The 14,610-nt window shown below is 45.4% G+C and overlaps 1 protein-coding gene across 1 annotated transcript in view; it reads right to left on the reverse strand.

The window, feature by feature from the left end:
- Positions 1-1,194: 1,194 nt before the first annotated feature.
- The window catches only part of LOC107124758 (Kv channel-interacting protein 1-like), a gene marked incomplete at its 5' end in the record, with an annotated part of 19,541 nt that continues 6,125 nt past the window's right edge, over positions 1,195-14,610 (reverse strand). Inside the window, 3 exon segments of the mRNA XM_015428267.1 lie at positions 1,195-1,242; positions 6,205-6,267; positions 6,465-6,569. Coding sequence (XP_015283753.1) covers positions 1,195-1,242; positions 6,205-6,267; positions 6,465-6,569 — 216 coding nt within the window.

A 14,610-nucleotide genomic window follows, 5' to 3' on the forward strand; every position in this document is an offset into this window, starting at 1 on the left:
GAGGTTTCTGAATATTTTGTCTTGTGAAAAGTCCATTTCAGCTCCATAATGAGACCCCTCTATGAAGACCAACTGTGGGTATAAGAGTCACCACATGAATTGCTTGTCATTAGTGATTTCACAGACACTAAACAGCTAGCTACCATGGCAATTACACAACCAAATTCTGACAGTCCTCCAAGACACAGGGCTTTTCTGCATTCTCATTTGGATTTTTTTTTCCTGTTAAGCATATATTTTGCTCCATCTAGTGGTTGATTTGATAGTACATCAGTTATGTCCAGCATATCTCCCTGCAGATTTAAAATGCAGATTTTTAAATGTCAGACATAAACCAATGCAATATTGAATGTACCACTATAGGGAGCAAAATGTGTGGAACACAACCCTCACCCCAAAGAAACAGGAACTTACAAGCAAGAAAAATGAGAATGTGGAAAAACCCACAGTAGCTTTGCTAGAAGGGCAAATAAATGCATTACTTTCTTTTTGTGGGTTGAGAGCCAGGAAAATGCACTATCACTGTACAAGAAGTTCTGCCTGGAAGGAGGAAATCTGATTCCTGTGCTACAAGGGAGCTTCCACCGAGCACTTGTTGCATTATAAACTGATAATCTGAACAGATCCTACATTAATTCAGCCCTCAATTTACCTAATTATAATGGCAGCAGTTGGCCAAAGTAGCAAGAGCTTTGCCAACCTACTGCTTGCTGTCAAAGCAAAATATTAGCATCACATTTTTGTCTTGTGATGGGATTTTCCCCCCAGCTCACAAGGGATGGTAAAGCAAGCTACTGATGCTATGGTGCCATGTGCAATCCACCTTGCTATAGCAAAAACAGCCGAAAGTTTTGTGATTAGCAAACAGAACACTGAATATTGTTTTAATCATTTAAACTTCAATAACTGATTAAACTTTAAGCAGCAGGTCTCTCTGGCCAGCTTTTTATTAATTTAGCATGCTTTCAAATGAAATAAATTCTAATCAGTGTCTCTTGAGGGAGGCGAGACGGAGTTTGTTGCATTCAGAGACACAGCTCAGTTTGTGATGGCATACAAAATCCTTACACGCTGAGCATGTCCAAGTAGTAAAAAGCTTCAAGAAAGGTGGCAGGGAGAAAAATCTTGACTCATTTTCTTCAGGGTCTCATTACATACAAAGTCCCAGATTCCTACGCTGTTCTTCAGCTGCTGTTACATGACATTTTCAAAAAGCTGTAAGGATCTCATGATATTGTCATCCTAGAAGGAGAAAATAAACCATGAATATTTATATTGCATACAGAAACAGTTCTGCCAAGCCACACAACGAAAAAAGCCTGTTGTAGTGGAGATAGACTTTTGCAAGTTCTGCAAATAAAGCTGAAGGTACCTGTGGCCCAGTTCACAGAGTGCCCAATATGCAAACTGTAACATGGGAGTGAATCAGAAGTGCTATGTAGCACCCCAATTTGCATAGAATCACCAGTAGCAAGAGCCTATGAATGTGAGTTCATTAGTAGGTTCCATTCAAATGACTAGTCTACTCCATTTTAGCCTAATGGATCACATGAAATGTACATAGTAACATAGGCATTTACATACACTGGGTTTGTTATTCATGTTCTTGCTCTCATGTCCCATTATGGGTATAATTTTACATGCTTTGGAATAGTGTTAACTGCACTGCTATTTTCATATCATATAGAACAATGATTTCTAAGTATGTTTATTGTTCTGGCCGGCATGAATTCCTGCCCTTTCCTCCATTCACCTAATCCCACTCCCATTTCACTGACCTTGTGCAACATTTCACTGACCTTGTGTGTCCAAACTTGAATTTATTTTTTTTATTTATTTACATGTGACATGCAACATTTCACTGACCTCGTGTGTCCAAACTTGAATGTCCTGCACTTCTTCTCAGTGTTGCCTTTTCTCCCCTTCATCTATTTTGATGCATTTGGCCCCCTTCACTACACTGTGTGAAGTAAGGTGATTTGTGAAACTGATCTAGAAAACCTGTGAGTATTTTATAATCTTATCCAGGAGTGCCAATGTTCTACCTAGATGTGGTTTACAACAGACAAATAATAAAACAGTTGATTAGCTTAACTAAGGTTGTATTCAGATCTAGTGTTTCAGAGTTGAATCCTCAATTGTGATTATACAACAGTGTGTGTGTGTTGTTTGTTATGGAATATTCATGTTGCATTGTGATTTGTGGGTTTTGTCCTCCCATGTAACCGAGATTGTGGTCTTGGTGGGTGGGGAAAAACAGATTGTGGGATTCATGTAAAAATGACAATAAGATCAGAGTCAATTAAGTACTGGGTTTTTTATTCCCTTAATAAGTTCTCTGGTATATCATTAGGCAAACTAAATTATCTTCTGTCATATCATTCTAAATATGTCATGGGGAAGGAATGTAAAATAAATTAAGGTTCTGATTATATGTACTCATTTTTTGTTGTTGTTCAGTCGCACAGTCGAGTCCGACTCTTTGCGACCCCATGGACCACATCACGCCAGGCCCTGCTGTCTTCCGTCATGCTCCGGAGTTTGCTTAATATCATGTTCGTTGTATCTATGACACTGTCTAACCATCTAATCCTTTGCTGTCCCCTTCTTCTTTGACCTTCAATCTTTCCCAGCACTAGGGTCTTCTCCAGTGAGTGCTCCCTTCTCATTTGGTGGCCAAAGTAATAGAGCTTCAGGTTCAGTATCTGGCCTTCCAGGGAACAGTTAGGATCCTCTTCACTTTCTGCCATTAGAGTGGTATCATCTGCATATCTGAAGTTGTTGATATTTTCCCAGCAATCTTAATTCCGGCTTGTGATTCATGCAGGCCAGCATTTCACATGGTATGTGCTGCATATAAATTAATAAGCAAGATGACAATATACATCCTTGTCGTACTCTCCTTTTCCTATGCTGAACCAATCAGTTGTTCCGTATCCGGTTCTAACTGTCGCTTCTTGGCCCTTATACAGGTTTCTCAAGAGACATGTGAGGTGGTCTGGTACTCCCATCTCTTTAAGGACCTGCCATAGTTTGTTGTGATCCACACAGTCAAAGGCTTTAGCATAGTCAATGAAGCAGAAGTAGATGTTTTTCTGGTACTCTCTTGCTTTCTCCATAATCCAGCGAATGTTGGCAATTTGATCTCTAGTTCCTCTACCTCTTCGAAACCCAGCTTGTACTTCTGGCAGTTCTCTATCCATGTACTGTTGAAGCCTAGCTTGTAGGATCTTGAGCATGACCTTGCTAGCGTGTGATATGAGTGCAATTGTGCGATAGTTTGAACATTCCTTGGCATTGCCCTTCTTTGGGATTGGAATGTATACTGATCTTTTCCAATCCTGTGGCCACTGTTGCGTTTTCCAAATTTGCTGGCAAATGGAGTGCAGCACTTTAACAGCATCATCTTCTAAGACTTTGAATAGTTCAGCTGGAATACCATCACCTCCACTAGCTTTGTTGTTAGCAATGCTTTCTAAGGCCCATTTCACTTCACATTCCAGGATGTCTGGCTCAAGGTCAGTGATTATACCGTCGTGTTTGTCAAGGACATTGAGGTCTTTCTTGTATAGTTCTTCTGTGTATTCTTGCCATCTTTTCCTAATCTCTTCTGCTTCTGTTAGGTCCCTACCGTTTTTGTCCTTTATCATGGCCAGCTTTGCATGGAACGTTCCCTTGATTTCTCCAATTTTCTTGAAGAGATCTCTAGTCCTTCCCATTCTATTGTTTTCTTCTATTACTTTGCACTGTTCATTCAGGAAGGCCTCCTTATCTCTCCTTGCTGTTCTCTGGAAATCTGCATTCAGTTGGGTAAATCTTTCCTTTTCGCCTTTGCCTTTCACTTTCCTTCTTTCCTCTGCTATTTGTAAAGCCTCATCAGACAGCCACTTTGCTTTCTTGCATTTCTTTTTCTTTGGGATGGTGCTGATTGCTGCCTCCTGTACAATGTCACAAATGTCCATAGTTGTTCAGGCACTCTATCTATGAAATCTAGTCTCTTAAACCTATTCTTCACCTCCACTGTATATTCATAAGGGATGTGATCTAGATCAAACCTGAATGGCCTAGGGGTTTCCCCAACTTTAAGTCTGAATTTTGCAATGAGTAGTTCATGATTTGAGCCAGTCAGCTCCAAGTCTTGTTTTTACTGACTGTATGGAGCTTCTCCATCTTTGACTAAAAATGATATAGTTGATCTGATTTTGGTGTTGTCCATCTGGGGATGTTCATGTGTAGAGTCGCCTCTTAGGTTGTTGGAAGAGTGTGCTCGCTATGACCAGCATGTTCTCTTGACAAAACTCTGTTAGTCTTTGCCCTGCTTCATTTTGTTCTCCAAGGCCAGACTTTTCTGTTATTCTGATTACCTTTTGACTTCCTAGTTTAGCATTCCAGGCCCCTATGATGATGAGGACATCTTTTTTTGGTGTTAGTTCTAGGAGGTGTTGTAGGTCTTCATAGACCTTTTATTTTTTTCTCTCTTGCTGCCCCTCAGAGCAGTGGAGGACAAAGAGGGCTGCTGGTGGAAGACCTCCCTTCATAGTGGCAGCCCTGAATTAAAGCTGTAAGTACAGAAATAGTAGCAGCCACAAATGAATCATCCACCTTGAGCCTAACTAAAAGTTACAAGCAAAAGCTTGTAATAAAGCCCTGCTGGTTCAATTCTGCTCTATGATGCAGCAAAGGATGAGGGAATTTGTATGAAGAAGAAGCAGTCTGAGGAACAGTTAAAAAACTCCCTTCAGTGGCAGATCTGTAGTTCAAGTCAAACCTTCTTTGTGCTGCTTTGCTGCAGAAAAATAGAACACTGGGCATTTACTACAAGCAATTTTGGAAATGTTTAAGAGAAAAGACATTAGGATCCCATTAAATTGAATTAACTTCAATAGATCTGGAATCTTCCGTGTTTAATTTTATCTCCACCTTTAAAAGTATTATCTTGATACTTTGAGAGCTCACATTAGTATAGAAGTATGTGAAGAGAGATCATACTGATATTTTCAAACTTCCACAAGCGTAAGGATCAAAAAAGCCACTTTCCCTTCATTTCTACATAAGAGGCTGATTTTCAACATAGCTATATCTGGATAATATTTTAGAGATATACAATAGTGTTTTTCTTGAATTGCTACATTTTCACCATCCTATAGGCTTAGACGTGTAGCCCTCCATAGGATTGCACTGTTAGTAAAGGTAAAGGTAAAGGTTCCCTTGCTCGAAAGCCAGTCCGACTCTAGGGTTGCGGTGCTCATCTCCGTTTCAAAGCCAAAGAGCCAGCGCTGTCCGAAGACGTTTCCGTGGTCATGTGGCCGGCATGACTAAACATCAAGGCGCATGGAACGCTGTTACCTTCCCACTGAAGCGGTACCTATTTATCTACTTGCAATTTCTTGCTTTCGAACTGCTAGGTTGGCAGGAGCTGGAACTAGAGATGGGAGCTCACTCCGTCTTGCGGCACACTCGGGTCTTGAACTGCTGAACTACCAACCTTTCACAGCCTGAAGTTCAGCGTCTTAACCACTTGAGCCACCGCAGCTCCAAACCAATTATGAACAAAATAAAATGATGCTACTACATTCTTTGTTCAGCCGAATTAAGCCATAGTGATTGCAAATGAAGCCATGCTGACTGCAGGGTGATCTGCTGAGCAATCATGAGTTGCTCTGGAGGATGGGCAAATGACCTGGGAAAGAATTTTCAGTATTGTTGTACCTGTACTTTCAGCACACTTGTACAAGCAGGACTAGTAAGAAGTTCATCGAGCAAATTTTGTACTACTTTATTTTAAAAAAGGGGTTCAATGTACTCCCTCCCCAGACAAATTATTGTTTCATTCAACCTCTCCCAACTTTAGTATGGTCATAGCCAAAATTTCTAGAAGCAGAACAGCAGAAACACCTGCTTTCCAGGATTAACACCTGTAGGTTTTGTCTTTGGAGAAACCCAATTTTAGAAGATTTGTATATCTTCTCAGTTTAGCAAAACTGTTTGGACTTTTCCAGGGCATATTCTGGGCTTTCAGTGTAGTTAATTTTCAGTCAATGCACACAGTCCTTAAACATTATGCTCTTCTCTACGTACACGTCTACACCTCCATCTTCACAAACTTCAGCTCTAAGTGCTGTGCGACTGCATTTGGATGAACTGAAATCAAAGCAAATATGAGACAATCTCTTCACTTTACTGCACAAAGAAGTCAATCCTTACCTCTTGACATGACTCAATAAACTCATCCAGAGTTACAACCCCATCTTTGTTTTTATCCATTTTCTGTAAAATACAAAAATAAATTCATAACACATAAAACTCTGTAAAATGCAGTGCTATACAAAACTGACAGTGCTTAAAATTGTGCAGTTTTGCAGATTTAGACAGAATTTACTACCCAAACAATATACAAAATGAAAATATAGTCTCCAAAAGCTTAAACAGCAAGGAGAAAAGTCCACTGGGGAACGTGAAATTACCTGGAAGAATACTTCTACATGCTGCCTTGGAGCATCTTCTTTCAGCACTGGGTAGGTGTATTTGCCCATCATGTCATAAATTGCCTTTACTATATCCATCATTTCCTGGAATCATGACAATCAAAGCACAAGAGGGATGTTAGCAGCATCAAATAGGGCTGTAGAAATGACACAGGGGAGCCTTAGTTTTCTTTCCAGTTATCAGTTGTCAACAAATGAAATGCATTTTTTTGTGTTGTATGCCATTGCCTCTCTTTGGGGTTGTCTAAGATCACTTTCTAGATATACAGGCTCATTGTGGTTTATAAACAAACATCATACAAATCAAAATCTAACACACACTGGTACTATTTCATATTTACTCCTTAATCACCCTATGTGGATTTTCTAGTTGAGTAGCTTTGGATTACAAACATCTTTCTTCCCTGGAACTAATTTTGTTCTGCAGTCAACATCTGGCTTTCTGAAAAGAAACATCTAAGTAAAACTGGTAAATATGCCTGATGTTTTGGTTTGTCAGAATACGGGGAGAAAATAAAGGGCCTGCACCAGTCAGCAAGAGATAAAAACAAGGACAAGTAATTCTCTAAGTAAAGGTGAAGTGTAGTGGGTTAGATGCATGTAGAAACCACTGAGACTGATGTAGTGATCAGCATGGTTTACTAGTACACAACAAAGACAAAGACTAACGAGCCGGCTGGCCAACTATATACACACCTGGGGACACACCCCTAGGTCCCGTTGGTGGATTTAAATCTCCTGCCATGGTTCCCAAGTGGAGAGACTAGGAGCCTAGTCCCCATTGTTCTTACAGAGTCAAGCTCTGGGGTATTCGCTGGCCCCTGGTGGCGGTCAGCAGACATAACATCCCTCCCCCCATAGTTCGGACCCACCCTAGGTCACATAGTCCTTTAAGTATGATGGGGACCGCCATTCTCTAGTGGACCATCAGGGGGGCGGTACTGGGACCTCCGGGGCCCCGTCTGCTGTGCTGGGATGCACTAGGGGTGCAGACACCTCTGGCTCAGAAGCGTCGGTTGTCGGGCCCTCCTTGGCAGCCGCCGGGTGACTGGGGAAAAGTTCTGATGCTCTTCAGTGGGGAGGTCCTGCACTGGGGCATCTGGGGGGCTCACCTCTGGGTTTTCCTGTTGTTCAGGAACCTCCATGCTTGGGTGTTCTGGGAGCATGCGCCGACTGAGTTGGTTCATGTGACTCCGCAGGACCTGCCCACATTCTGTTGACACATCGTACACAACGGTGCCAGTGGGACGAATGATGCGGCTGGCAATCCATTCTGGGTCCCTTCCGAAGTTTCAGGCGAAGACCGGGTCCTCTGGGAAGAACCCATGAGGTGCTTCCCGCTGTTCTGAGAAGTTCCGTGGCTTAGGAGCCCGGTCAGGGTGTAGGCGGTCCAGGAGGATTGTTGGTCTCTGACCCATGAGGAGTTCCGCTGGGCAGCGACCGCTTATGGGGTTTGGCGTTGTTCCTTGCATTAGGAGGAAGTGGGCGATGCAAAATTCCCAGTCTCCTTCCATCAGGCAGCTTAACACTTCCTTTGCCGTCTGGACCATGCGTTCCGCTTGGCCGATAGTAGCGGGGTGGAATGGCGCCAACCTGATGTGTTTGATCAGGTTGTTGCTGAGAAACTGCTGGAATTCCTCTGACATAAACGCCGTCCCATTGTCCGAGACGATGGTGTCTGGCAGCCCATGGGTGGTGAAGATCTTATGGAGGGCGTGGATGGTGGCCTTTGTGGATGTTGCAGAGACGGAGCTTATCTCCAGCCACTTTGAGGAGGAAACCACAGTCACAAGGAATACCAGTCCATGGAATGGTCCGGCGAAGTCTATGTGGAGCCGGTACCACGGGGTTTGTGTGGATTCCCATGACTGGGACGGCACACCCGGTGGGCTGTGTCGGATGGCTTGGCAGGTCGGGCAACGTTTCACCCAAACCTCTACCTCTGCGTCGATGCGTGGCCACCAGACGTAGCTCCAGGCGAGGCCTTTCATCCTAATGATGCCCAGGTGCGCTTCATGAAGGGCCTGGAGAACCTTTTGTCGGAGGGCGCTGGGGACCACGACTCTGTCTCCCCACAGCAGGCAGCCTTTGTGCGCTGACAACTCCTCCCAGCAGGCCATAAACGCCATGAACTTTGGGGCCTCTATCTTCGCAGGCCACCCCCTCACCACCCAGCCCAGCCCCCGGGATATGATGGGGTCCCGAGCCGAGCGGTGGGCAATGTCCGCGGCCTGCAGCGGGGCATCTGGTAGGCCCTCCAGCTGGAGGACCAGGTGCACAGGGGCTGGATCCTCAACCACGTCTGGCAGGGGGGAAAGGCTAGGGGCGTCGGCATGGCCCATAGCTTTCCCCGGGCGGTGTTGTAGCTGATAATCATAGCCCGCAAGGAAAATGGACCACCACAAGACCCGCGGAGAGAGGACTTGCGGCGTCCTGCGATTGGGCTCAAAAAGGCCGAGGAACAGGTGGTGGTCTGTGGCAATGGTGAACGGCCGGCCGTAGACGAAGTCATGGAACTTCTCAACCCCAGCCACTATGGCTAGTCCCTCCTGATCTATCTGGGCATAGTTCCACTCAGCCACACATAGGGTGCACGAGTAATACGCGACTGGAACCTCTCACCCATCTGGGAGACGACGCGCCAGCACGGCACCGACGCCGTAGGGTGAGGCGTTGCATGCCAAAACTACCGGTAGCGTCTCATCGAAGTGGGCCAGAACCGAGTTGGAGATCAACAGTTCTTTAACATTCTGGAACGCAGCAGCTTGGTGGGGCCCCCACACCCAAGGGGCCTGCTTGTCTAGCAAGCGATGGAGGGGCTCCGCTACTGCCACCTTGTGTGGAAGAAAGGCGTGGTAGAAATTGAGAATCCCTAAAAACGCTTGTAGTTCTGTTTTAGATTTCAGTGGCAGGGCTTCCATGATTGCCTTAACCTTGTCTCGGGTCGGGTGTAGGCCCTCTGCATCCACCGTGAACCCCAGAAAGTCCACTGATGGCACCCCCAGCCGACACTTCTCTAGTTTAACTTTGAGTCCGGCGTCCTGGAAACGGCGGAGAACAGTGCGGAGGCGGTCTGCAAAGTTGGCCAGTGTGGCAGCGGTAATCATCACATCATCAAAAAATGGGGTGACGCTGGGTATTCCTTTGAGAAGAGAGTCCATCAGTTGTTGGAATAACCCTGGTGCCACACTCACCCCGAATTGCAGTCTCTTGACATGGAATGCCTCCCGGTGGGTCACAATAGTTTGCGCCTCTGCAGTTGCCTCATCAACCGGCAACTGCTGGTAAGCCTGGGCAAGATCAAGTTTCTCAAATATCTTTGCCTTCCCCCAAGGTGGCCAGTACGTGGCTAACCACAGGTACCGAGTATGCGTGGTCCTGTAGCGCCTTATTCAGCATACATTTGTAGTCCGCGCAGATGCGGACTGCCCCATTCGGCTTTTCTACCACTACTGTGGGCGTTTCCTACGCCGCGTGGGAGACTGGTTCCAGACTGCCTTGGGCTACTAGGTGATCCAGTTCTGCGTCAATTTTAGGCTTGACCGCCAACAGAACCGTCCTGGCACGCATTCGGATAGGGGCCACCTTGGGGTCTAGACGCAGGGACACCGGTGGCCCCGTATAATGGCCCAGAGAGTCATTGAAAATGGTGGGAAACTCCCGGCATATCCCTTTGATATCCTGGGTTGTACAAAACTGGACTCCCTCGACTGAAATCCCCAGGGGCTCAAAACAGGCACGACCCAGCAAGCTGACCAGGTCGCCCTCTACCACGATCAAGTTCAGACGGCTCTTGAATTTCCTGTATTGTACTCGAAAAGTCCTGACCCCCTTAATCAGCACCTGGTTTCACTGAAAGTCCATGAGCATCACCGGGGATGGGTGTAAGCGGGGTCCCCCCTTTGGGCATAAGCGTTTAAGCATGGCCTCAGAAATGATTGCGGCCATGGAGTCAGAGTCTATCTCCATAAGGCATGGGGACCCCTCAATTGTTACAGTGGCTAGAATTTTAGGGGTGGGCAATTTGCCAGGGAGTTGCGGTACCTTTTCCGCTGTATGTGTGAGGTGGTAGAGGTCCTCAGCTGCTGCATTGTCCTTGAAGTGGGCTTCTGCTCTGTGACACGGTGGCTGGGTCTGGCTGGTAGCTTTGGAGCAACAGGCCTGGGCGATATGGCCAAGTGCGCCCACAGTTCCGACAAACAGCGTCTCAGAACCTACATGTTTTCCTATCATGCCGGTAACCACAACTGGCACACACTGGAGCTGCTGTGCTGGGATGCTTGCAGGCGGAGCTAGCGTTCACGGCTGGAGTGCAGTGTGGTGCTTGTGTGCGGTGGACCTCTGCGCCATCGAGGTCTGCCAGGATGGTGATGGCAGCCTGGTGCGTGGTGGAGGCTGCAGGGTGGGACCTCTCCCACGCGGTGGCCGATGCTATGGTGACCATCTCACCCTCCATTATGCGTCGCCGCAGTTTCTTCTCCCGTAGTCCTGTGACGAAACAGTCTCTAAGGGCCAGGTCCAAATGTGCCCTGAATTTGCACTCGGAGGCCAAGTGGCGGAGCTCCACAAGGAACTCCACGGCAGTTTCGTGGTTTTGCTGACTCCGTTGGTGGAACACCACGTGGCACATCATCTCCGAAGGCTTCGGCGTGTAGTGGTTCTGGACGGCCGTGACAATTTTGTCAAAGGTGCAGTCATCGAGCTTCCTAGGGAAGAGGAGGTACTGGGCCAGTTCTACAATGGCGGGTCCACATGACCCGAGTAGGAGGCCTCCTCCGTCACCTGGTAGAATACCAGGACTGACTTCAGGCCAGTGATCCAGGCTCCCCATTGCTGTGGACGGGCTGTATCAAATGGCGGTACAAGCCCTGACCCCAGAGCAACAGCCATTGTGCCGATCGGTTGCTGCTGCAGCTGGGAAGCGGCTTGCTCACCCTCCTTGCTCATCGCTCAAAGAGCTTAGGTAGTGGTGCGTTGTCTTCCCTTGCAGAGTCTGACAGCCCGGCTGGCTTGTTCAGCGGGATCCCATCCTCGTCGCCATTGAAGTGTAGTGGGTTAGACGCATGTAGAAACCACTGAGACTGATGTAGTGATCAGCATGGTTTACTGGTACACAACAAAGACAAAGACTAACGGCTGGCTGGCCAACTATATACACACCTGGGGACACACCCCTAGGTCCCGTTGCTGGGTTTAAATCTCCCGCCATGGTCCTATTGGTTCCCAAGTGGAGAGACTAGGAGCCTAGTCCCCATTGTTCTTACAGAGTCAAGCTCTGGGGTATTCGCTGGCCCCTGGTGGCGGTCAGCGGACATAACAAAAGGAAAAAACATATTTTATTACTCATCTAAAAAATTCCCTACATGCTTCATCAACAACCTTTCTTCAGGTGAATCTGTAAAATAATATAAATGTAGTACTGAGTTCTCATAATTATATAAGAACATAAGAGAACATAAAAGAAGCCAATGTCGGATCAGGCCAATGGCCCATACAATCCAGCACTGTTACACAGTGGCCAAAAATACCAGCATCAAGAGGTCCAGCAGTGGGGCCAGACACTAGAAGTCCTCCCACTGTTTCCCCCTCCCCCAAGAACCAAGAATACAGAGCATCACTTGCCCTAGACCGAGAGTTCCTATCTATACCTTGTGGCTAATAGCCACTGATGGATCTCTACTCCATGTGTTTATCCAATTCCCTCTTGAAGCCGTCCATGCTTGTAGCTGCCACCACCTCCTGTTGCAGTGAATTCCATGTGTTCCATGTGTTAATCACTGTTTGGGTGAAGAAGTATTTCCTTTTATCCATTCTAACCCAACTGCTCAGCAATTTCATTGAGTGCCCATGAGTAACAATGGTTATTTAGTTAAAATTGAATAAATAAATAAGATCCCTTTAAAAACAAATTGCAATTTGTACATTGTAATATCAAACCATTAAGTAAAATTGCTAGATCTGTCCTTATCAAAATATAGAGTATTTTATTTATATTATATTACCAATTCCCTTGAAGAAGCCTGTGGGTGGAATTTTTTAGCTGAGTGATCAAATATACATATTTTCTTTGCTTGCATCATCGGACTTGGACTTATTTTTATTTGGCAGAATATAGCTCAAATGATGAGATCCATGACTGGATGTTACCAGCATTTTAGACTGCTGATAGAAGCTACTTGGGGTCCAATTTGGAATAGGCCATGGAGGGGCAGATGTTTCTTCCTGTGCAGTTCTAACATTTGAAAACACATTTGACCATCTTTTTTGCTTTGAAGGCTAACAAAATCTTTGGGGCTTCTTAATACTACTTAACTTTTTTCTCGTGATCACAGAATGAAAGGCAGGGCAGGAATACCTCTTGCTATTAATTGGTGATTTTTTCTTGATTAGGAAAACTGACCACTTGTCTTTATGGCACAAACGTCTTCATGGGCTTATTGTCATCTGCTATAGAATCCAGAATAGAAGGTCCAGTACAAAAATGGCAATTCTAATTCTAAGGATCAATAAAGATTGTTTCCTCCCCCTTTCTATGGAACTATGTGTGAAGGTGAAGTAGCCCGGATGACCACCTTTCTCCCTGGCCCTTTATCAGGGCTGGATATTATACAATGTTTAATAATAATATACAAATAAGAAAATGCAACATTGGCAGTATCGTACCATCCATTTATAAAAGGCACAGAGAGTTTTCTCATGTTTCCCACAGTTTCCTTTGCTGTACCTTCTTCCAACCCCTGGAACTATCACTCCCAGAATCACAGAATTTGCAGAGAAACAGCTGTGGGGGGGGGGACACACAAGGGATTGGAATCCCCCCTCCAGTTGAGCTGTGTGCGCTGAACAGGGAAATTTCAACGCCTTGTCCTCCTCACTCCAGCCCCCCACTCCCAACCTGTGCAGGCTCCTGCAGTCTTGGGACTGATTCCTCCAGAGGTCAGGAGGAGGAGGAGGAGGAGGAGGAGGAGGAGTTGGTAGGTAGGGCTGAGAGAGTTCTGAGAGAACTGTGACTGACCCAAAGTCACCCAGCTGGCTTCATGTGGAGGAGTGGGAAATCAAACCTGGTTCTCCAGATTAGAGTTAACCACTATAACCATGCTGACTCTGTAGTAATGGAGTAGCTGTAGTATGGAGAGGAAAGCAGGAGAACTACACCTTTGGCTATTGCCCATTGTGTTTGGCAACATGTTCAGCTAAATCTTACAGTTACAATAAGATGGCTTACTGCTTTCATGTGAATTATCTTTGAACATTTTAAGAATTATTCAGTGTCCATCAATGTCAGCCAGTTTGAATCAGCAAAGTGAATTACAGTGCCTATTATTTATTTATATGCTTCTGAATAAATATTCCATTTATATATGCATTGTGCAAGAATCTGTCCCAAACAGCCATATTGGTTTGGGACGGCCAAGCTCTGGGTGACTTTATATAACAGAAAGCACTGCAAGTGGCCATGGTGGAGATCTTTTTCACCACCATGCTCAAAGGTTGTTCTGTTATCTGGCTTCTTTCACGTTTCCAGCAGGACTCACGAACTCCAGTCTGTTCCATTTGCATGAAAAGCCCCCAAGTTCTTTGCAAACATTTTCTGGCAAAGCTTGTGGCTCAAAAGAGATAATTAGTTCACATAATTTATTGAACATATTGAGGGAGGTTGTTGCCATGAAAATCGGCAAAGTCGTTACAGACTCAAATGGCCAAGTTGGCATATGGTGTTCCATGCATTGTAAATTTATCTGTGAGACTCATTATTACTGTGGCCATAAATGTGCTGTGAACTTATTCCTTGTATTCGTCTTCTTCCAAGGAAATTGGGTTGATGAGATATGACTCAGACATTTTGTTCTTTCAAAGTCTTGTTTCAGGCAAAATATATCCCACAAATGCATTGGTTCCTGTTTCCACAACATACTGGTTAGTCCATGCAACATATTTGTCTATGGCTCCCTTTTCCTGTTAAGGTGTATGGACAGGTTTCCTACAGAGGCTATGACTCATACGGTATGGAAAGATTTAAGCGGGGGGTGGGTTTCATAGGGAACTGTTGCTTAATGCTAAGTGAACTAGATGAGACAATAGGACATTCATGAAGCTGATCTTCTCAACATTTTAAAATGGAAAG

This window comes from Gekko japonicus, unplaced genomic scaffold (assembly GCF_001447785.1).
Source record: "Gekko japonicus isolate JY-2015 unplaced genomic scaffold, Gekko_japonicus_V1.1 scaffold2158, whole genome shotgun sequence".
NCBI classification, from domain to species: domain Eukaryota; kingdom Metazoa; phylum Chordata; class Lepidosauria; order Squamata; family Gekkonidae; genus Gekko; species Gekko japonicus.